The sequence below is a fragment of the Melanerpes formicivorus genome, unplaced genomic scaffold (assembly GCF_026170545.1).
Source record: "Melanerpes formicivorus ecotype bairdi unplaced genomic scaffold, bMelFor1.0.p_v2 SCAF_3, whole genome shotgun sequence".
NCBI lineage: Eukaryota > Metazoa > Chordata > Aves > Piciformes > Picidae > Melanerpes > Melanerpes formicivorus.
In genome coordinates this window covers 14,244,569-14,265,994 of record NW_027142355.1, presented here as the reverse complement: position 1 = coordinate 14,265,994, position 21,426 = coordinate 14,244,569, and the positions used below count along the sequence as shown (strand labels likewise).

General features: G+C 40.8%; 3 protein-coding genes across 11 annotated transcripts in view; 2 read left to right on the top strand and 1 right to left on the bottom strand.

Annotated features, from left to right (window-relative positions):
• The window catches only part of CCDC146 (coiled-coil domain containing 146), a 105,984-nt gene extending 85,798 nt beyond the window's left edge, over window positions 1–20,186 (bottom strand). For all 9 annotated transcript variants that reach the window (XR_010990947.1, XR_010990946.1, XR_010990945.1 and 6 more), the window contains exons 1-2: window positions 19,677–20,186; window positions 11,737–11,900 (exon numbers count right to left, since the gene is read on the bottom strand). Coding sequence is in view for 6 of the 9 variants with exons in the window: in XM_068167357.1 (XP_068023458.1) it covers window positions 11,737–11,889 (153 nt within the window). In the remaining 3 variants the exon portion in view is untranslated. The remainder of the gene's footprint in view (window positions 1–11,736; window positions 11,901–19,676) is intronic.
• Window positions 1,901–8,005, top strand: FGL2 (fibrinogen like 2). The gene is made up of 2 exons (XM_068167296.1): window positions 1,901–2,588; window positions 5,216–8,005. The coding sequence occupies exons 1-2, from the start codon at window positions 1,970–1,972 to the stop codon at window positions 5,920–5,922; spliced, it is 1,326 nt and encodes a 441-aa protein (XP_068023397.1). The 5' UTR covers window positions 1,901–1,969; the 3' UTR covers window positions 5,923–8,005.
• FAM185A (family with sequence similarity 185 member A) overlaps window positions 20,048–21,426 on the top strand; it is a 29,871-nt gene continuing 28,492 nt past the window's right edge. The window contains exon 1 of the mRNA XM_068167407.1: window positions 20,048–20,541. Within this exon, the coding sequence (XP_068023508.1) occupies window positions 20,148–20,541 (394 nt within the window). The 5' untranslated portion in view covers window positions 20,048–20,147. The remainder of the gene's footprint in view (window positions 20,542–21,426) is intronic.

Below are 21,426 nucleotides of genomic sequence, written 5' to 3'. Positions count from 1 at the left end.
ACAGACCTCCAACTAGATCTTTAGACAGATACAGAATAGTTTGTCCAAAATCCAAAGTCCCAGAGCAGATAGGAGAGTTCATCGCAAACTGAACAAAAACCAGTGAGTAGGGATTGTGGCTGCCCAAATAGCAAGGATTTAGGAATACTGTTATATTTCTAAATCCCCTCAAAAGAGCAGGCAGAGCTTTTCTCAATTTGATAGGAGCAGACATATAGGAGAGCAAAATACCTGATTTTAGACTGATGAAAAAAGAAATGCCATAAATGAAAACAATTCAAATTTTACTCACAAATTAAAGTAACAAACCTAATCTGTTACAAATATTTCAGTTTTGATGCAGAAGTGATATCAATACCTTACACCCATGATGCAGTCTGCAGGGAGTCTTTCACCTCCCATGATCTGAAAGGCAGAGATATACACGTTTCCCATCTAACTAAAAGCACCATGGCAGGTTCTGGGAGGTTAATTTAGAATACAGCAGAGGTAGATTCAAAGTTAATTTCCCAGGAAAGTGCCCAGGCCATTGTGCTATGCAGGAACCCACAGCAATTGTTGTAACAGGTTAGACAAATAGGGTTTTTTTTACCAAAACTCCTTCCTGCCCTGTCAGGGTAAGTAATTTTCCAGAGATCATGAACCTGTGTGACTAATGTGTTTAATGTTTAATCTGTATTATGACTAATTTCAGACAGGGTTTAGAGAAATGAATTGTTCAAACTGGTCTAATTAAACAGTAACTGGTGTAAAGCCGCTTTACTCATGCAAGTAATTTGTCTCTCAACTGTGTTCTGAATGCACGAAGGCATGGCCATGGAGTGTTGCTTTGGGGCACAGGAGAAAGCACAAGGAACATTAAAACTGTGTAGGCACCGTGTGAGAATGGCCAAGGTAGTGCAGAAGAAAAATGAGGAAGCACATGGCAGTTGTCATCTAGAGCTGAAGTATTCCATCTTAAAGCTTATACAAAGGCAGAACAAAAAGAAAAGCAGAAACAAAAAGTCAAGAACATAAAAAAAGAATATCCCAGCCTGATGGGCCCGCAGGAGCTCCTTCACTAGCTATCTGCCTTGCTTTAGATTTGGAATTCAGGACATTACTCAGAACACCAGAATCTGCTTAGGGTTTTCTGGACAACCAATCCTACAGCTAGGAACCTATGCATCAAAGGGGGCTCTGTGTGTGTGTGTTCCCATCAGTTAGATTCAACAAGAAGTACTCAGAACTACCTACCAAGGAATTTTAAATGTAATGTGTCACATAAATTATTAGTAGTCCAGATAACTCTCTTAAGCAGTGCCAGGCAAAGTAGGAAGGAGAAAGCGCTGCTCATCCTCCTTAGCTTGTGACTGTGTCCTGAACATGTTTGAAACAAAACCATACGTGTGTTTCAGTATGCTTTAGGATTTAAATAATTTTCATTAATATATCCACCAATTTAAAACAAGTTTTAGGAAGAAAGGGAGTGAAAGTCAGTGAAGATATTGCTGTGATAAACCTTGCATAGGGAAAGGGGCTGGTTTCCAGTTTCCCCACCTGCTGTGGTAAAACCAGCCTAGTTTTCAGAAGCAGCTTTTGAAAACTCCAGAAACAGATGTTAAAGACTGCTGTAACACAGAACTAAGCGATTTCCATAACCCCCTACCCACACCCCCACACCCCCCCAAACAATACAAAATAATCCATGTACAATGAGGATTGAAATTAAACTGCCTAAGTGATCAGCACACATGCATTCCATCCTTTTGCTTACATACAGTAGTTCTGTGTCAGGAATGCCCACTGCAATGCACTGCTCTGGAAAGCACTACCTCCTTTGCTCTGCTATTAATCACTCATGATGCAAGCACTCCCACCCATTTCTGAGAACAGTGGAGGCAGTCTGATAACTTACAGGCTGTAAGCTGCCCTTATAAACTTGTTCCACTTTTGCATACTTCCTCATACTGCTAGCTTCTCTGTGAAGATGAAGCTGATTACTTACTTAGTCTTGCTGAAGACAGCTCTCCTTGCTTTAACAAATGTCTTTGCAGTTGCTTTAGAAGATGAAGAGGAAGCTAAAGAGAAAAAAGTTGCTGAGACTTGTCCTATAAAGCTCAAAACTAATCAGAAGTGTGATGGAGAGGATTGTCCCTATCAGATAAATCTGCCTTCGATGACCATCCAGTTACCTAAAGAATTCAGACTGTTTGAGAAGACTCTCAAAGAAGTACAGACCCTTAAAGAAGCAGTAAACAAGCTGAAGAAATGCTGCCAAGACTGCAAGCTGCAGGCAGATGACAACCAAGAAAGAGACAGTAGTAATGAATTTCTGCTACCCAGTGCAGAAACTCCTTCAGAAAACAGCAAAATCCAAGATAACAGAGTAAAGGAGCTGCAAAGCAAAGTTAACAGAATGGCAACCAGCTTAAAAAATGCAAAGAGCCAGATCCAGACACTGCAGGGTCATGTAGAGAAGATGAGCCTCATAAATATGAACAATATTAAACATTATGTTGACAATCAAGTTGCTAATTTGACATTTGTTGTTAACAACCTTGATAACAAATGTTCTTCTAAATGTCCAGCAATGCAGCCAAGACCTGGTAGGTAGCCTGTTCATTCTTACTGTCTGTATAAGCTTTCTCTGCATTTCACAAATATCAGTTAAAAAAAATTAAATCTATTTTAACCAAGTTGCTGTGCTAATAACTTTACAAGTTAGGTGCTTGCTCTTTTAGTGTTTATTTGTACTGTTGTAAAACATTGCAGCTGCCACAAGAGGGTTACAGAGAGCTGCAGGTGTTCGGTTCCTCCTAGAACTGCACCTTGTTGTGTGACTTAAAACATGAATTTTTGAAAGGACCTTTATTTGCAATTCAGTTAATAAACATTAAAAAAAAACACTTGATTTTACACACCATGCTACCCTTCATTAAGGGTATTAAACATCAAAGGATGACACATTTTCTTCTTGCATGAAAAGGGGAGAATTTTCTTTAGGTATGCCTTACAAAACTCCATGGGGTTTTGTCAATGTGGGACTGAAAAGGTTTGTAAGATATTATTAAACAAGTGCATCGAGTAAGTGCTTAGTTTTTAACATATTGTTTCTATCATCACAACAAATATCTGAAAGGCTCAGCTAAAAAAGCTTATCAACAGTATTTCTCAAGAGGGTAACATATGTATGATAATTTTCATACTAAATCCTTAGCATGAAGATAATGCATAAGCAATATGAAACAGAAATCAGGAGTTAGCACTGACCTAATTGTCCTAATTAAAATCAAGAAATAGAACTAATAATTTCTTTCTAATGTTGGCTTACTAAGGGAAGTTTAACAGGGGGGTTTTTTGAAGGCACAAAGTTTTTATATCACCTACAAGAATCTCTGAACAAACCCAAGCAATATTCACTACACTGTTTGTGTATTCTACCACGGATATCATACACATGAGGATAGGGCTCTCTAGAGACTTAAGCACAGGAAGATTAGGCTGTATCATCACTTTTAAGCCTTTGTTGCTTAGCATGTAAATGTAAAAATCAAACTCTTCTTCTGCCTACCCATGTTGAAATTTGGAGACTCTGCAGATGGTACAGCATCTGTACAGATGACATTCTTGAAAGTGTGACAAGAGCAAATGAACAGAGGTAATGCCTTGAGTATATCAACAATCTTAAATCATACATAAATCAGTACAAATCAAATAAATTAATTCAGACATGAAACATCACCAAAAAAAAAAGAGAAAAGGCAATACATTGATAATAGGCAACAAATCAAACTCAAGTACAGTGCTTCATAAGCAGGTTAGATTAATTTAAGATGTTTCTCACACTGAATTGTTGGACAGTGTTTATGATCATGTTAATATCCCTTTATATTTTACAGTAACTGATGCCAAACGTTTTGTAGCACCAATACATAAATGTGAAAACTAGCAAGGGTAGCAGCTATGACTTTCTCCTACACAGAAACTGTTCCTGCATCCACTCAAAGTAATAACAAAACTTCATTTCAATGAAGAGTTGATGTGGATTATAAAAGTACTTTATCTGAAATTAATATTCTCTGTCAATATCTGCCCTGAAACTTAGCCCACCAAGATCTTACACAAAGTTCAGTGAAATAAATTGTGGCTTTAGATTTGGGGTTTGAGCCTCTGATTTCTGTACTTTGGGCTATCACAGATGCCCAGTTTTCTGTACTGGCAAACAAGGAGTCCTAAGACTTATTCCCTGCTGTAGAGTGCAAGCACTCATCCCTTTCCAGTGGTTTGTTTAAACTTCCTAGGAAAAAAAAAGCAATTCAAGCCTGCAAATTAACATGCCCATAAATTCAAAACTGCACTATGAATTAACACGATGGGTTTGATTCCTCACTCAGAACCTCAGAGTTCTCTGTATCACCCACTTAAGAACAGGATTACTGGATAACATAAAGCGGTCTTAAAAGGATTTTCACTCTGCCAAAAAACCCTGGGGTTATTTTTCTTTTGAATAAACTGCATCACCCATTGTTGAGCAAAATCTGTGGTAATGGCAGATGCTCAGAGTTTTCCTTACTATAAAGTCAGCAACACCACATACACAGGACAACACTGTTACTTTCCTAGCTTCATCTTTCTAGAAGTCACAGTATTACTATAATGGATGAGATAATTTGATTACTTTTTGTCCTGCTTTCTGAAGTACAATCAACATGACCACTGAACAAGGGCCAGATTCCCACATGGACAAAGCTTTGCTCTAACATACTGCTGAATGAAGATTTAAATGACAGGCAGGGATTGATGGTATACTTTTAAATACAAAAAGCACCAAGTGTGTAACCCCAAAACACTAGAAATATGGACTAAAGAAATCAGGCTGAATTTACAGAAGACAATGAAAGGATAAAAAGAATAGTAGATAAAATGGAAAGTAGACAATCAAAATGCCTCATATTCAGCAGCTTTTGTTAAAGAAAGTAATTTAAATTGGGAGTTTTGGACAGGTATCTAATACTGTGTGGCCATTTGAGCCATGTGATCCTAGGTGGCATCTATTATAGAGTAAACTTGAGGGAAAAAAACAGGTTCTACCTAGAACTGAAATTGCTTCCGCACTATTTCTTATGTATAAATCTCCCCAGTTCAAGCTCTCTATGCCACATCAGAGTACAAAATTGTGTTTAGTTTGAAATGGCAATGATGTTTCTCATAAGATTATCTGTTCTTCCACCAGTTATACAAATAATGCAGAGAGACTGTGCTGATCATTACATGGCAGGCAGAAGAAGTAATGGGCTCTACAGGATTAGCCCTGACCCCAGAAATGCTAGCTTTGAGGTTTACTGTGACATGCAGACACAAGGAGGTGGCTGGACAGTACTGCAGCGGCGTCAGGATGGCAGCACTAACTTCAACAGAACCTGGAATGACTACAAAAATGGCTTTGGAAACCTCAGCAGGGAGTTTTGGCTAGGGAACGACAAAATTCATCTCCTGACAAAGAGCCAGGAAATGCAACTGAGAATTGAACTTGAAGATTTTGATGGTATCAGGGAGTACGCAAGATATGATCACTTCTATGTGGCCAATGAATACCTCAAGTACCGACTGAGTGTTAACGGCTACAGTGGCACAGCTGGGGATGCCCTGCACTACAGCAGGCATTACAACCACGACCAGAAGTTCTTCACAACTCCAGACAAGGACAATGACAGGTATCCTTCAGGAAACTGTGGAGCATACTACAGCTCTGGCTGGTGGTTTGATGCGTGCTTGTCTGCCAACCTCAATGGCAAATACTACCACAAGAAATACAAAGGTGTCCGCAATGGCATTTTCTGGGGTACATGGCATGGTATTTCTGATGGTATTCCCAGTGGATACAGGCAAGCCTTTAAATCAGTAAAAATCATGATCAGACCAAAAAGCTTTGTGCAGTAATTCTATACCTTTCTCTTAACTAGTTTTCATTGGATTGCACTCAAAACATACTCAGTATTAGAATTCAAGTATTCAGTTATGTTTGGCGTAAAAGAGCTCTAGACTAAACAGCATCCTGCCACATACTCTTTTAGAGATGGTCTGACCCATACCATGTATTAAAACCAGCGTGAATGTTTCTAAATACTTTCTGCTAAAACTTTGCACAGGTTGAGTCTTGATATCTTTATGTAAATATTCTAAACACTGCTTTTGGTGCTTTTACTGACTGTGATATACCAGTTTTTACCATTTCAAAGTTACATCATGGCAACATCAGTGTCATTAAGTACTACAAATAATTATTTTTAAAAGACTAGGAAAGAGAGGGCCACATGATCTGCTCAATCACACACACACGCACGCACACACACACACACACACACACAATAAAAACACTTTGAAGAAAACTTAGAAAATGAAGATGAGTCCTCAAACATTATCTCTTTTATCAAAGATCATTCAAAGAAATTGGTGAAGGAATTGAATAAATGCAAGTGGAAATAACGTAGAGAGTATGTAAGGAAAGACAACAGCTCTTGCTCATGTTGGTCCTCCACTCAGGCTCAAAGTTGTAATGTCATTAGTAGGAGGAAGCAGCTGTTACGTAGCTTATTGCACAATTCTGTGGGCAGGTAGACAGGTAGGAAGGAGACACATCAAGAAGAATCCATGTCTCTAAACACATACAAAAGACTTTCCAGGCCACTTTGCCTTCACCTGGAGCTTTTAGGCAAGCCAAATGCTATAAGATGACTCCTGTAGACACTCCAGCTCTCATTTAAATACTTCTCACTCTAGGTACAGCTAGTACTTAATATTACATGAAAGATTATAAATTTCTGTAAGATACAAGAAGATTGTGTTCTCCCCACTTTCTGAGCCACAGAAATGCGAACAAACCACCAACAATTACAAACAGAACAGAGAACACACGAAAGACTTTTTTCTTCAAGAAAGTAACAAATGAAACAATCAAACTTTCATCAGGAAAATCAATCAAATTTACATCAGGAAGTGCAAATTAGCTCTTGCTGTAGATAGCTGGCTCAAATGTAGGTGTGTGTATCGATTGCTTATCGTAGGAGGGACAAGGTTCTGTAACTCCAGTGACTAACACTGAGTGGAGGTGCAGTTAAGCTTAGCAAGAGGCTATTTCGCTCATGCCAAATCTTGAGATGTAGCTCAAGACAGTAATTCTTTACCAGTTCAAGTGTGGTCTTTGCTGGCATTGCCTTTTTGATAAAAAAGAGACATACCAGAAAAAAGAAAAAAAAGTGTTCACCTCACCCAAGGCTTTACAAAGATGACCTTTACTGTTTTGTAGGATTATGACAAGAACTCTTGTGGTTACAAGTTATGCAACGTGCAACAGTGGCAATTGCTAAATTGTAAAATATTAATATATATTTTAAGGAAGTAAATACTTTGAATGATATTTCTGTGTAAAGTATCATTTGGTTTAGTTTATTTCCATTTTAAAGGCAATGGAAAATTTTAATTCTAAGATGTATAATCTTCGCTTGAGAACTTGTTTTGAAGTTATAGAATATTTATTTTGGAATAAAAAAGGTATTGTCTAATTAAAAAAAAAGAGGCAATTAATGAAGCATTGGTTAGAAGAGCAAATATCTATTTGCATATGGTTATTGTAAGCGTTTTGCATTAAATGCCCAATATGCTCCTATTCTTCATGTGGTAACTAGCTAAGTATTTACAGCTTCTATTTGAAAATGTCTTTTTCCTGCTAATTTGTTAGAAGAGAAACTGTTCTCTTTATCTTATTTGAAGGAAACTTTGTAAAGCACAGACATTTTAACAGACTAAGCAAATGTGACTAACATAAGCTACAAAACCCTGACTATTTTTTTTAAATAAAAAAGCAGTGTGATTTCATCACATACATCTGAATGTTACCTGCCTGGAACTGTTGTAGCTGAATCTCTAGCAATGTGTACTAGCTTTTAAGTGTAACGCCAGCTACTTTTTGCAAGCATTATTTTGGTTTACTTTGGTGTAATAAAGTCACACTGTTAAAGCTGGACTACTCTCATAGATGTTTGTGGGGACTATCCAGAAAGTTCTCATTGACTCTTTTATTGATTTTTCTGTAAAATTCAAAGCAAAAAGAAAACTTCAGATGTCCAACAAAGACAACTCAGTGACATGCCAGGAAAGTAACTGCTAGTAATGATAGCTCTGTTTGATACAACACTGCAGCTGCCAGACAGTATCAAAGACTGAAATCTCAGACATCTTTTTGAAACCACTCATATTTTGGAAGAGAACAAAGTAATTGACCAATCCAGAGTTTACACAAATCTTTATCTTCAATATGAAAGAGGAGACACAAACTCAACTGGTTTTTGCATTACACACAACCTGTCAGATCACTGCAATCTTCATCAAAGCATGTGCATAGAAACCATAACCCAAATTAAAGCATGCCAATTTTTTGTCCAAACAAACACATTTGGCCTCCGCTTAAGGCTTAATAATTCAAACCACATATTTCAATTTACAGAAAATATCTATGTAGCACTGATTAGCATATGAAACCATTTGTGGGTTTGTTCTTGCTAATACTTACATGGTGAACTTCAGTGAAGATTACTAACAGCAGGCTTCCTAGAAAAATTCCTATGACTCGTTTCCAAAAAAATAAAGGCACAAACTCATCTTTCAATGCAATCAGACAGAGAAGAAATGAAAATGAAGTCTGAAAGCAGCGATTAACCATTTTTTTCTTTGCTTTTTAATGCAAGTATCTGTTTCCTTAATGGTGTTTTTTGGGATATACTGCAGTGAAACTCAGAATGAGCAGCAAGCAGCACAGTTTGACAATCTTTTTTGAAAATAAACTGAAATTTATGTGATTATTTTCAAATGGAAATTAAGATGGTTCTCAACTCATACCTAGGACACCATGTTTACAAGAAGATAGAAAGGTGCCTATCACAACAATCAGTCTGTTTAATGTTCACCATGTAAACTACAATGCGCTTGCTGAGAGCTGCTGCAAAAACCCCAGACACTCCAGCTTTTATCAGCTCTATAATCCCACGTTACCACCCCTGACTCTCCAAGTGACCATACCAATACAGCTAAAAAAAGGTTTATTTAATTAGCACTCAGATTCCTATTGGTGGAGGTGGAAACAACATCTGTCTTTGCTCTCTGTGTCAACACACTTACACAGCTTTTATACTGTGCCAGGAGCATTTCAAGTGTGAAATGTGGAGTGTGCCAGGATCAGTTTAAGTAAAAAATGTTGTTTATGTTCAACAGCTGTGTTATGATTTTTACATTAATTGAACACATACATGTTTGGAGAGTACTGAAACAAATTATCCACTGCCATGGTTACCATGCAAAAATATACTGATTATCACGCTTTATAAGAGTAGAAACAGAAAGCACACAGAATCATAGAATCTTACAGGTTGGAAGGGACCTCAAAAGATCATGCAGTCCAATGCCCTGTCAGAGCAGGACCACCTACAGCAGGTCACACAGCACACTACAGTACACTTAGGTGAACAGAAACCAAGTTGGTGCTCATATTAAAAACAAAAATTAGTTCTTAATCTCCTAAACTAACTTTTCTAGGAAGATCTTCATTTAAAGAGGTATTGACTTGACATTTTTAGACAGGAACATCGCCTACACCTACCATTTAACCTAAGTTAGGAGAGAATTAAAACCAGTTTGTTAGCAGAAGAAATTGGAGAAGTCTGTCTAGAGTGAGAATGTTAGGCTGCTGGAATGCTGTTGAAGAAATGTATGGAATACAGATACCTAGTATTTCTATTTGAAAGATGTTGCCAACCGTTACATGGTTTTCTCCTCTTTCCTGCACCTCAGATGAGGATGTTATCCCATTTAGTTTTGTTGTATTTTGTTTGGGGAAGGAAAAGATCTTTTACTAGGCATATGCTTCCTGTTGACATACCAAAAATTGTACCACAACTGAAAATTCAAAGAAAATGTATGGCAGTAGCTGGAAAATAACGTACTCTTCGTGGTACAGTTTCCATACTTCCAGTAGACAGCTGGATTTCTGCAAGGTGGGACATCAACTGCCATTAAAAGTTGAGCTGTCCTGAACTTTTGCAGCTGCCTTGAACTGAGAAGAAAGGAGTTTTGTGCTACAGCAACACTGGAAGCTGTGAGCTCCGCATATACTGGCACTGGACTGCAATTGAAAAATCTTTTTCCCTCCCATATGCTTCACTTGAATGCACATGACATTAGAGAGGAAGACTGTGCAGCTTCATGCCATGCTCAGTATGACCTAGTAGCAGGACAGGAAAGGGACAGTCCTATTATCCTCTTCTCTACAAATTCTCAGCCCTTCCTTTCTACTGACCTAAGGTCTAAGGCAGAGAGTTTGCTGGGCTAGCCAACCAATCTGACAGATCCAAACTGGAAAAAGCTCAAAATAGTGAAATTTTAAGTAAGAACTTTGAGAAAAATGTGAAGGGTATAAAAGAGATGCACATTTTTATTATAAAGAGTGCAGAAATGGACTGCTCTCCACTCTCACTGCAGGAAAGACAAGAAGAAAGTTGCACTCACTCAAAAGGAAAATTTACAGTTGTATTTAGGAAAAACACCTTTTTAAAAAACTCTAGCAATGCTAGATGAAGTGCTGGAAAAGGATACCCAAAGAGCTATCTCCATAAATTAAAGCTTTAAAGGATAATTTAGACAAATATCTGCAGAGAATTTACTTCAGTGCAAATTCTGGATTATTTGATCTCTTAATGTCTTTCCTGGTATTACATTTCAAAGGATTCCATTTGATATCTTACTTCTAGAATACCAGAAATATTTTAGAATGTGTGCTTAACAGAAAATTCCACAAAAGAAACCAAGTTCCAAAAAGTTTCTTCTGTCAGCATCAGCTGTCAGTGAGCCACTTACCTTGGATTTTTCCTGCAGCTGTTGAATTTTTAAAAAATCATGATGCAATTACCTCTATAGCTAGAATACTACAAAACCAAGAACTCTCTACTCTCATTCCTCTTAAGGCCATGATCACTGAAAGAAATAGCATGTTTATCTATAGAATAGAATAAACCAGGTTGGAAGAGACCTTCAAGATCATCACGTCCAACCTATCACCCAACACCACCCAATCAACTAACCCATGTAACCAAGCACCCTGTCAAGTCTCCTCCTGAACACCTCCAGTGACGGCGACTCCACCACCTCCCCAGGCAGTCCATTCCAATGGGCAATCACTCTCTCCGTGTAAAACTTCCTACTGACCTCCAGCCTGAACTTCCCCTGGCGCAGCCTGAGACTGTGTCCTCTTGTTCTGGTGCTGGCTGCCTGGGAGAAGAGACCAACCTCTGCCTGTTTACAACCCCCCTTCAGGTAGTTGTAGAGAGCAATAAGGTCACCCCTGAGTCTCCTCCTCTCCAGGCTAAGCAGCCCCAGCTCCCTCAGTCTCTCCTCATAGGGCTTGTGTTCCAAACCCCTCACTAACTTCGTTGCCCTTCTCTGGACTCGTTCCAGCAAGTCAACATCCTTCCTAAACACACTAAAACACACTAAAACACACTAGCCCATCAGGAGCATGCCCCATGTATATTTCTGTTTCACAACACCTTCTTGCCAGTCAAAAAAACATCAGAGAAGAAACAGAGAAGCTACAGTTAGCCTATGGTTACAACTTTAAATTTCTAACAACAAAACAGACATTTCAGATTAATTGATTTGGACAAAATATGCTCTGCTGTAGGCAGGAAAGGCTGGGTTATGTCGTACCTCATCCAAATACTGGAATGCAGGACTTGCTGTTACATCAGTGGATCCCTCATCTTGGCTATAAACTGTTGGAGCTAGAGCACAGATAGGTTGCTCCTCAATTTCCAATTCTGTGTCACTGGAACAAGAACTTTCTCCACTTGCCTGACTCATTGTTTGAAGTTCTAGGAAGTAACAAAAATACCAAAATAATGTTAATTAGATCCAGGGATATATATGACTGTGCAAGGCAAATGTGCAGTGTAAAGAACACAACATGGACCCATGAGACATAATGTGCCAACAACAAAAGTCACGACATGAGCAAAATCGGCGAGTCTACAGTTCCAACCCTGACAGAGACTTGTAAGAGGCTTCCTATCACTCCATCAGGAAGTAGTTTTTAATTCTTCTAATAGCTGTAGTTATTATCACATAAATGTCAGACAATGCACAAAACAGTATGTCTTAAAGAACAGACAATAAATAACAGACTTAAACTAGAAAAGGGCTCTGGGGTCATCTAGTTCAATCTTCTGCTCAAAGCAGGGCTAATTTCCAAACTAAATTGGGTTGTTTCAAGCTTTCACCAAATTTTGACAATCTGTTAAACTGAGGAGGCCAGACATTGTCTTAAGGCAGGTCCTTATAAAGCAAATGACCAAGTGGATGGGACTCCCATAGGTATAACCACTACAATTTACATCTTATCCAAGAATGTGTTTCCCCCTCTCTCCATCCAACTAAAGCTTAATGTTCATGGTGTCCCTTGACCTTGCAGAAGGTAATTACATATAAAAGGAACCCTTTGACAGAACATACAGATCTTGAGGAGAAAGAACTGATCTAACTTATGTGAGTAGTATCACTGAAGTTATTCACAGCTCTAAGTCATTGCATGGCCATAATTAAACACAAACAAACAACAACAATCAAACCAAGCAAATAAATCCTGAAACCGTACAAAATGAGAAAAAAATTATATAGAATCTGGAGGCAGAAAAACTCTGGGAAGAAAAAATAATTCTGAGATCTTCTCAAGTCAGAGCTCCTATGCAGCAGTTACATAGCAGGTTACATAGCAGGTTATATTTTTAGTATCTGTGACCTCTGCTAAAACAGACTCATAGACTTGTTTGGGTTGAAAAAGCCCTCTAAGATCAAGTCCAACCATCACACCAACACCACCATGGTCGTTAAACCATGTCCCCAAGTGCCATGCCCACACATTTTTTTTAACACCTCCGGGGATGGGGACTCCACCTCCTCCTTGGGCAGGCTGTTCCAGTGCCCAACCACTCCTGCAGCAAAGAAATTTTTCCTAATATCCAACCTAAACCTCCCCTGGTGCAACTTGAGGTCATTTCCTCTTGTTCTATTGATACCAGGTAGAAGAGACTAAACCAGGTAAAAATTCAGCCATTCTCATAACATATGGGAGACCCTTCTCTTTTAAAAGAAATTAAGGGCAATCAAAATTAAAACTGCAATAAAATTGAGAAACAATTCTGAGACTATTTCAATTAGCATATACAAGACTTCTCCAGTGAAACAACCACAACACAGTTTTTGTATTCCACAGCCAGAAAGATGCCAGTTAATAAAAACTCTTTTCTTTTTTTTTTTCAATTGTGAAGTGAAAATGGGTATAAAAATGTCATGTTGCATGTATCCAGCTTTGGAAAAGCCGCTTGTCTATAAAGGCAGGGAAATTTAAACTGGCAAGTTTATGACCTTCTTGAGTCCTGTTTGGAATTTGTTCTTGAACATTTTGACTTTCAGAGAGATTTGAGTGGCTGTATTTGTTTATTGAAGAAAAGAAAAAAGAATTCATGATCCCTCCTGGAGAAGTCAACACATTGTGAAACAAATGTAAACATCCTGGAAGCCAAGAAATACTCTGAAATACTGTACACAAACATGTACACACATTTAGAAATAGAGCAAATTTTCATCTATAAAGAACTACTGAATATTTTAGAATATGCATGTTGTGGGCTGCTGCTTTGTTTGTTCCACTAAACCTAGCTGAGGAATCCAAACAAAGGAAAAAGCCCAGTGCCAGAAAAAAGCACAGAGGCAAAAACTCCAAGCACAACAAGGCCAAACCCTAAGGGCCTCATGGGTGTAAGCATTTTTGCCCATATGGGTATGTGAAATGTTGATGCCAGTCAAAAAATACACTTCCTTGCACTACAAGTCACCAAGCCTCCAACTTACTGGGCAGGGAGAGAATAAAAATGATTGCCTGAATCTGAAAAGTTTCTAGTACTATGTTAAGGCACAACTAGATACAGCTGAGACAGGAAAACAATGAGGCAGCCTTAGCTAGTGTGATAAATGCTTCAAAGAGGGAAGGGGAGACAGTAACAAAAGATACATGGGACATTAGAAAAATTCTAGCATTCTTCAATTACCTACTACATAATTAAAACTCAGCTCATACAAAATAAAGTTCAAAAGCAAAATAGAAATGTTGTCATTTTTGCAGTATCTGGGAAATAAATAGTCTAATTCAAACAGAAATCAAGGTTGGCATGATTTCTAAATTTACAGAATAGTTCAACAAACACGGATGATTTCAAACTGTAGAGCTGCAAATAATCTCACTGCCTTGACCCAACACACAAAACTTCAGAGAAACAGAATTGCAAGTCTGTTTTGGAACCCAGGTCGAATCAAGCTGAGAACCATAGAATGTTAGGGTTGGAAAGGACCTCAAGGATCATCTAGTTCCAACCCCCCTGCCACTGCCAGGGACACTTCACACTAGATCAGGTTGCTCAGAGCCACATGCAGCCTGGCCTTAAAAACCTCCAGAGACGGAGCTTCTACCACTTCCCTAGGCAACCTGTTCAAGTGTCTAACCACCCTCATGGTGAAGAATTTCTTCCAATCTGAATCTACCCATTTTTATTTTTGTTGCGTTCCCCCTGGTCCTATCATTACCTGATGCCCTAAAAAGTCCCTCACCAGCTTTCTTGTAGGCCCCCTTAAGATACTAGAAGGCCACAATGAGGTGTCCTTGGAGCCTTCTCTTCTCCAGACTTGTGAAAAAGCAATAAGAATAGAAGTCTGAACTGGGATTGCCAAGATGAATGCCAGGTCTGTACTTCAGAACCTTTCTGGCAAACAGCACTGTTGATAGTCAAGAAAGTGAAGAATTCAGGGAGGTGACACTTAGCTGCACTGACTCTTTGCAGAGCAATAAGTGCAAAAAGTAGTGAATTCTCATTCCAAATATGAAGAGATGAAGCTCCATGTATGAAGATGCACCAACCAGACTGATTAAGAAGACATCAAACGCATAAAAGTCTCTGTTGAGGGAACTACACTTCAGGTGATCAATTCATTAACATATACTAATTAAACCCTTTGAACTTTATCTTTACCCCTAGCATTTGTAAAGTCAAATTAGAAACAGATTCATGTTCAGAAGCGTCAGGAAGATTTTTATAGCAATGACCCTGTCTTATGCTTCAAACTCAGCCTGAATGTGCTTCAAATTTAAAAAAGCACAACAGGGGGAAAAAGTAATCATAAGAGGTATGAATTAATCATGAGAATAAAACTATTTACAGTGCTAATGCTGGAGGCAAAAACTGTTACATCTTGAAAAGCACATGTTAAAATAATGTTTGTAAAATTATTTTAGTAAAACATTTTTTATGAATGTACAGTCAGGGAAATTTATAACATCAATCTACTAACATCAGGCCAGAGTGTGAAGTCAATCAAAACAGTGAGCAGTTATTTGTGCATGCAGCCTGACTTAACTCATGAGGAAGTTCTCATGAAGTAGCTGATTACCTGTGTCCCATGAGGGTTCGTAAATGGATTTATAGAGGGCACAGTAGACATTGACATATGTGCCACTTTCCTTCCTGATGGAAATGATCCATTTCTTAATATACTCCCTTATTCATTCATTCTTGCCACACAAATCTGACCTGTGTCAGTTAAGATGGATTAGTTAAGCTGGTGTAGACACATAAATGCTCCAGCTCACACAGAATCATTTTAATACAACTCAAGTCTAAGGTTTAGCCAAGTTTAAACAAACGAGTGTAAATATGCATTAAGCTGAGCTCAGGCCATAAACACAGCTCTCCTTCCACAAACAGCTGCATCTGTGCATGTTATATATTACTTCCACCTCTTGCAGGAAGAGATACCTTCCTCCTTCCTCTACACTTATTTGCAAGAGGACCAGCTTTATAACGTCCTCAGGCGAAAACCAGCCAAGGAAGCCCCAGTAATTTTAATCAATGTTATGAGCATCCCCTGAAATGTCTTTCCTATAGTTTCTTCCCTAAAGTTAAAGCTCACAGTTTATAAGCATAGCCTTTCTGTTTTAACTGGTCAGAGCCTGGGCTTCAGCATGAAGGGGTTTGTCTTTAAATAACAAAGCTATGCCAATATTAAATCATCATCATTAATACTACATCATGTGAAACAGGGCACTATAGTATGCATGTCATTCAGAATGGATCCTTTGATTAGACCCTACAACCTCATAAGCAGCTACTTTGGGGAAATCAGAGTACACCATACACCCAAACTGCTAAACAATTTCTTGTTAGGTTCCACTGTTTCCCCTTGTTTTCAAGTCTCTGATATTTGGGATGGAATCACCCTGAGCCACACACAGACTAGCTACTGGAGTTCTAATTAGATATGGCTAAGACAGGGGGAATTGGAATGGTAAGATTTGCCACCTCCCTTTTCACGTGGTTTCCATGAGGAACTTCATTTTCTCAGAAAATTTTGGCAGTGTGACAAACCAGAAATCCCTGCAATCCAAATCATTGTATGTTTTGGAGACTATCTCCCTCTGCCACCCTTGAGAAGAAATGGTTACCATCACTACACACACTAAAATAGAATCACAGGATCAACAAGGTTGGAAAAGACCTCAGAGATTATCAAGTCCAAGGGGACTTGAATACTGAAGGGGAAACAAACAAACCATACTTCATCTACTCACTGAAACATAAACATGCCTTGAGAACTAAAGTGGCAGTTCAGAAATACATCACTGAAAAAATACAAAATGCAAAGAAAGGAGCTAATGTAATGCAATACAAATATTTCATCATAGAAAGACATCAACATTTTTAATGAACTTGTAAAAATTATCCAAACTACAAAATTCCTAAGCCTTATGATATGAAGGAATGTTGATAATTAGTTGACCCTGTGATGTTAACTTACATCTGCAGGTGTAGGACCCTCAGTATGAGCCTAGCACCAGCAAGAACGCTCCCTGCAGGATATGCCCATTTCCCCGAGCAGAGAAGCGACAATATGTTTTCATTACAGGTATAGAAAATGGGTGAACTTAATCCTGACCAGGCAGGTTTATATCCTGTGGGTACCTGAAGCTGCCTGATCTTATTCTGTGATTAATTCCAATTAGAAAAGTTACAAAAACCCTATTCCTTCTACAGCCTGTCCTTTATGTTCTCTTTATTCAATTCCTTTTCCCTTGAAACTTCTCTCTCACTTATCTTAGCCTAAAAGCACCTCCATTAATATTTGTTTTACAACACTTCATAATCTCTTTTTACTGTTGCACTCCGCCACGTGCCATACCAGCTGATATAGAATTCAGTCGAGCATGAAAATAAAATAAAATCAATATTATAGCCAAAATATAGATATCTATCATAAGTACATTGCAAATATGAGGATGGAAAAAGAAGAACTTCTTCTTAGCAATTACTTTTTTTTTTCTTCAATATTTTTAACTGTAAGTATGCTCAGATTGTATCTAATGAAAGGAAAAAACAACAAACCAAACCAAAGGACACAACAACCAAAGAACACAAAACAAACCAAGACAAAACAGCAAAATATATGCATAGCTTAAGCATCTTCAAATGGATTCTTCAACAAAGTTCTCAATTATGCAGAACTTGACAATTCTGAAGATAATGCATAGCATAACACAGAGACAAACGTGACACACCTCTGCGTACATAAAAAGCATGGAGCACCAAGATACTTGAGGAAAATCGGGCGGTGGGGAAGCAGCACTAACGTTTCACAGTATCACAATATAGCCAAGGTTGGAAGAGACCTCGAGGATCATCAAGTCCAACCTGCCACCACAGACTCATGACTAGACCATGGCACCAAGTGCCACATCCAATCTCCTCTTGAACACCTCCAGGGATAGTGACTCCACCACCTTCCCGGGCAGCCCATTCCAATGACTAATGACTCTCTCAGTGAAGAACTTTCTCCTCACCTTGAGCCTAAACTTCCCCTGGCGCAGCTTGAGACTGTGTCCCCTTGTTCTGGTGCTGGTTGCCTGGGAGAAGAGACCAACCCCTTCCCGGCTACAACCACCTTTCAGGTAGTTGTAGAGGGCGATGAGGTCACCCCTGAGCCTCCTCTTCTCCAGGCTAAACAATCCCAGCTCCCTCAGCCTCTCCTCATAGGGCTTGTGCTCAAGGCCTCTCCCCAGCCTTGCTGCCCTTCTCTGGACATGTTCAAGTGTTTTGATGTCCTTCTTAAACTGAGGGGCCCAGAACTGGACACAGGACTCAAGGTGTGGCGTAACCAATGCAGAGTACAGGGGCACAATGACTTCCCTGCTCCTGCTGGCCACACTATTCCTAATGCAGGCCAGGATGCCATTGGCCTTCTTGGCCAGAAGAGGTAGGAGATGATGATAGGGAACAGCAGCCCTGACTTCAGGTGGCAGCAGGAAGCCCCAGCTAACCAAAGCCCGGGGATTCATTTCAGAGTCAGTTAACAGTTACTTGCTGAATTGGCTGTCACCTAGCGGAACTACAGCACACTGCACTACACTTCTTAGAGGTCAGAAACTCTCCCTTGACAAACTACCTAACTTGCAAATTCGGCATTTGGTTTCAAGAGTGAGAATTTTGTTGTGTTTTTTCCCAAATCAACTATTTCTGAAGACTTAAAAAAGGTAACTTCTATTCCCCATCATCTCTTATATTTATTTTTGTCTTTTTGCCCTTCTACACTAAATTAACATATGGCATGCTGGTCCTTTTGGTGTTTCATCTAACAACTTTTGAGTACTTGCCCTGGATGCCATTATTTCTTGGGTTGCAACATAGCTAAAACAACACACCTTTCTATGCATGTTTTACTCTCATTGTTATTAAACTAGAACTATGGCAAAAATGCATCCACTGACTTTACATCATCTATACCCCCATCCCCCACAGAATTAAAAAGATTACTATACACCAATAATGTGGGCTATTAAGTCCATTAAAGTCCTTTAAACTCAATTAACTAGTTCCTTCTTGTTTGTAAACCCTAGAAGTAGAAGTGTCTCATGACATATTTGTACAGAACTTGAGAAAACATTTATTTGGCTGGCTTTAGAACTGATGCATTCTAACTACTAAAAAAATTACAATAAATAACATGTTAATCAAGCTGTCTTGGCAGAAAGCAATTGTGAAGCTCTGAAATATGACTTGGGGGAGGGGGGGAAGGAAACGTTTTTCCAGCTCATCTGCCAAACTGCTTCTTTATCTCCTGATCGTGGACATTTCAGCACGAGTCTCACTTCAGGCTTATGCATAACAAAGTCCAGCTTGCCACACAAAGTCCTGTTGCTGACTCCATCCAATTCCTCTCTTTTTCTTTCCCTCTTCCTTGCAGGTGTTAAACCCTGTGGCCCCTGAGGGTGCTTCAGAAGGGAACTGAGCAGGCTGAAATTCAACCAGCGCGGCTCTTTCACTGGAAACAAGTACTTGGCCCCCACACCCTGAGGCACACCGTTTTCTCACGCGCGAGACGGCGCTACCCTGAGCCACCAGGAGGGTGGCCCGACTGGGCCTGAGGGAGCCTAGAGCTTGCTTCCCGCTTCCTACTTCTAGATCGGAGCTGCGGCTTTAGTTCGCGCACTCTCTGGCGCCGTCCCTCCAAGCCGCCCAAACCTTGGCGCCCGGCCCGCCTCAGGAGCCTACCTGTGCAGCTGCAACTGACCCCATCTTGCCGACCCGCGTCCCGCGTTCCTATGGCGACGCGATCACGTCCTTTGGCCTACCCGGCGCCCTCTCTCTCGTTTCTGATTGGCTCCAGCATGCAGCCCTGCTGACCAATAGAGGCAGGCTACGGAGATGCTCCTCCTGCCTCCTTCGCTGATAGGCCGGGATCGCCCCTTTTCTGGCAATTATAGTTCCCGCCGCCTGCTGCCGAACTACAACTTCCAGAAGCCTTTTCGGTAAAGGGCGCGAGTGGCGTCCGTCGTTGCCGGGGCGCGGGCCAGCGGCTGCCGCCTGTTTACCGCCGCCCCGGTGCCTCTCCCCTCGTACAGCCGCGCCGCGTGACGTGGCGGGGCGGAGCTAACGGCTGTTTGTCGCGCGTAGGAGCAGCTCCCTGCCCCGTTCCGCCTCTCTTTGGGGGCCTTCTGCCAGCGGCTGACCCCGCCGGGTGACATGAGGGCGCTGCCCCCTCGCTGGGGGCCTCTGGCTGTGAGGGCGGCGGGCAGGTGGTGGGGTCCGCCTGTTCTCCGCCGAGACTGCAGCAGCTCCGCTGAGGCCGGCGAACGTAAACCTCTTCAGGAGTGGGCGTTTACGGTCAGCCCACGGGGACGGCTGCAGGTACGGCTGCCGTGCCAGGTGAGCATCCGCCCGCTGGACCCGCAGCGCTACCCAGGCGCAGACCGCGTGCTGGTCGCCGTCAGTGGCGCCGACGGCAGTCCCCCGCCCCGCGGCCGGCAGCAGCACCGCGTCCGGGTGGAGTACGACGAGGCACTGGAGCAGGTGGCGATCGTTGCGGATGGCGTGGACAGCAAGACTGCCGTGGATGTCAGGACGCCTGTGAAGTTCGGTGGGTGAAACGGGGGTGGGTCTCTTCCTGTGCCTTCGTTGGGAGAGGGTGGCACGCCCAGCTGTCAGCCTGCCCGGCTGCTAGTCCTCTTCTTCCGGTATGCTAGCACATGAAGCCCGAGGAGAGACGGGATCGCAGCCGCAGGTGGGGCTCACAGGGGACTGCCGGCACTACTGCCGCATCGGCCGGAGGCGCTGGTGGCAGCGGATATTCGGAAACGGCATCGTGCGCCCTTAAGGAGTTTCAAAACGGCCCGGTTTTTTCTTAGGTATACGCGATTTGTTGTTGACCGTTTTGCCAGCAGTAGGTGTGAGGACTTAAGAGCTCAAGTGGAACTTGCGATGCACACTTTTATCTTTGCTCTGACAGCGGGTGTTCCAGAGAAGACATAACTGCAGCTCAGGTGGGAGACAACAGTTCACACTGTGTTGTGTGCAACTGCAGTTAAAGGCGTTGTACCCAGTAGGATTGTTGGACCTACCATCTCCATTAATGGTTGTTATGCTGAGTGGCCATCTACTGATCTCATAAGATTGTTCTGGTTGATTAAAAAAAAACTTCTGCAAGGTAAAAATATAGATTAAATACTTGTCTTGTACCAAATCTTGCATTGTGCTTTTGGGCAGAAGGCAAAAAAATCTGTGCAAGGTTACTGGTATGGAACCTACAAAAAACTTTGGAGAGTGGCTGTAGGGACTGAAACCAATAAATGTCTGTACCAAACTGACATGCCATCAGTAGCTCTAATTTTGAGGAAGTGAAAGTGCAAGCTTGCTAGGATAATTCCCTTCATTGACCTGAGGTTTAGAGATTACTTGACCTGGAGAAATCTCTGTCTAGTCATTGATGTGTTGGGTTTTTTTTTTTTGCTGTGGATTTGTGCCA

What these genes read in the sequence shown, in the direction of transcription:
- FGL2 (XM_068167296.1), top strand. Translation starts at nt 1,970, where the DNA reads ATGAAGCTGATTACTTACTTAGTCTTGCTGAAGACAGCTCTCCTTGCT. An exon ending in AGCAATGCAGCCAAGACCTG is followed by an intron (nt 2,589 to 5,215) that starts GTAGGTAGCCTG and finishes TTCTTCCACCAG; the next exon opens with TTATACAAATAATGCAGAGA.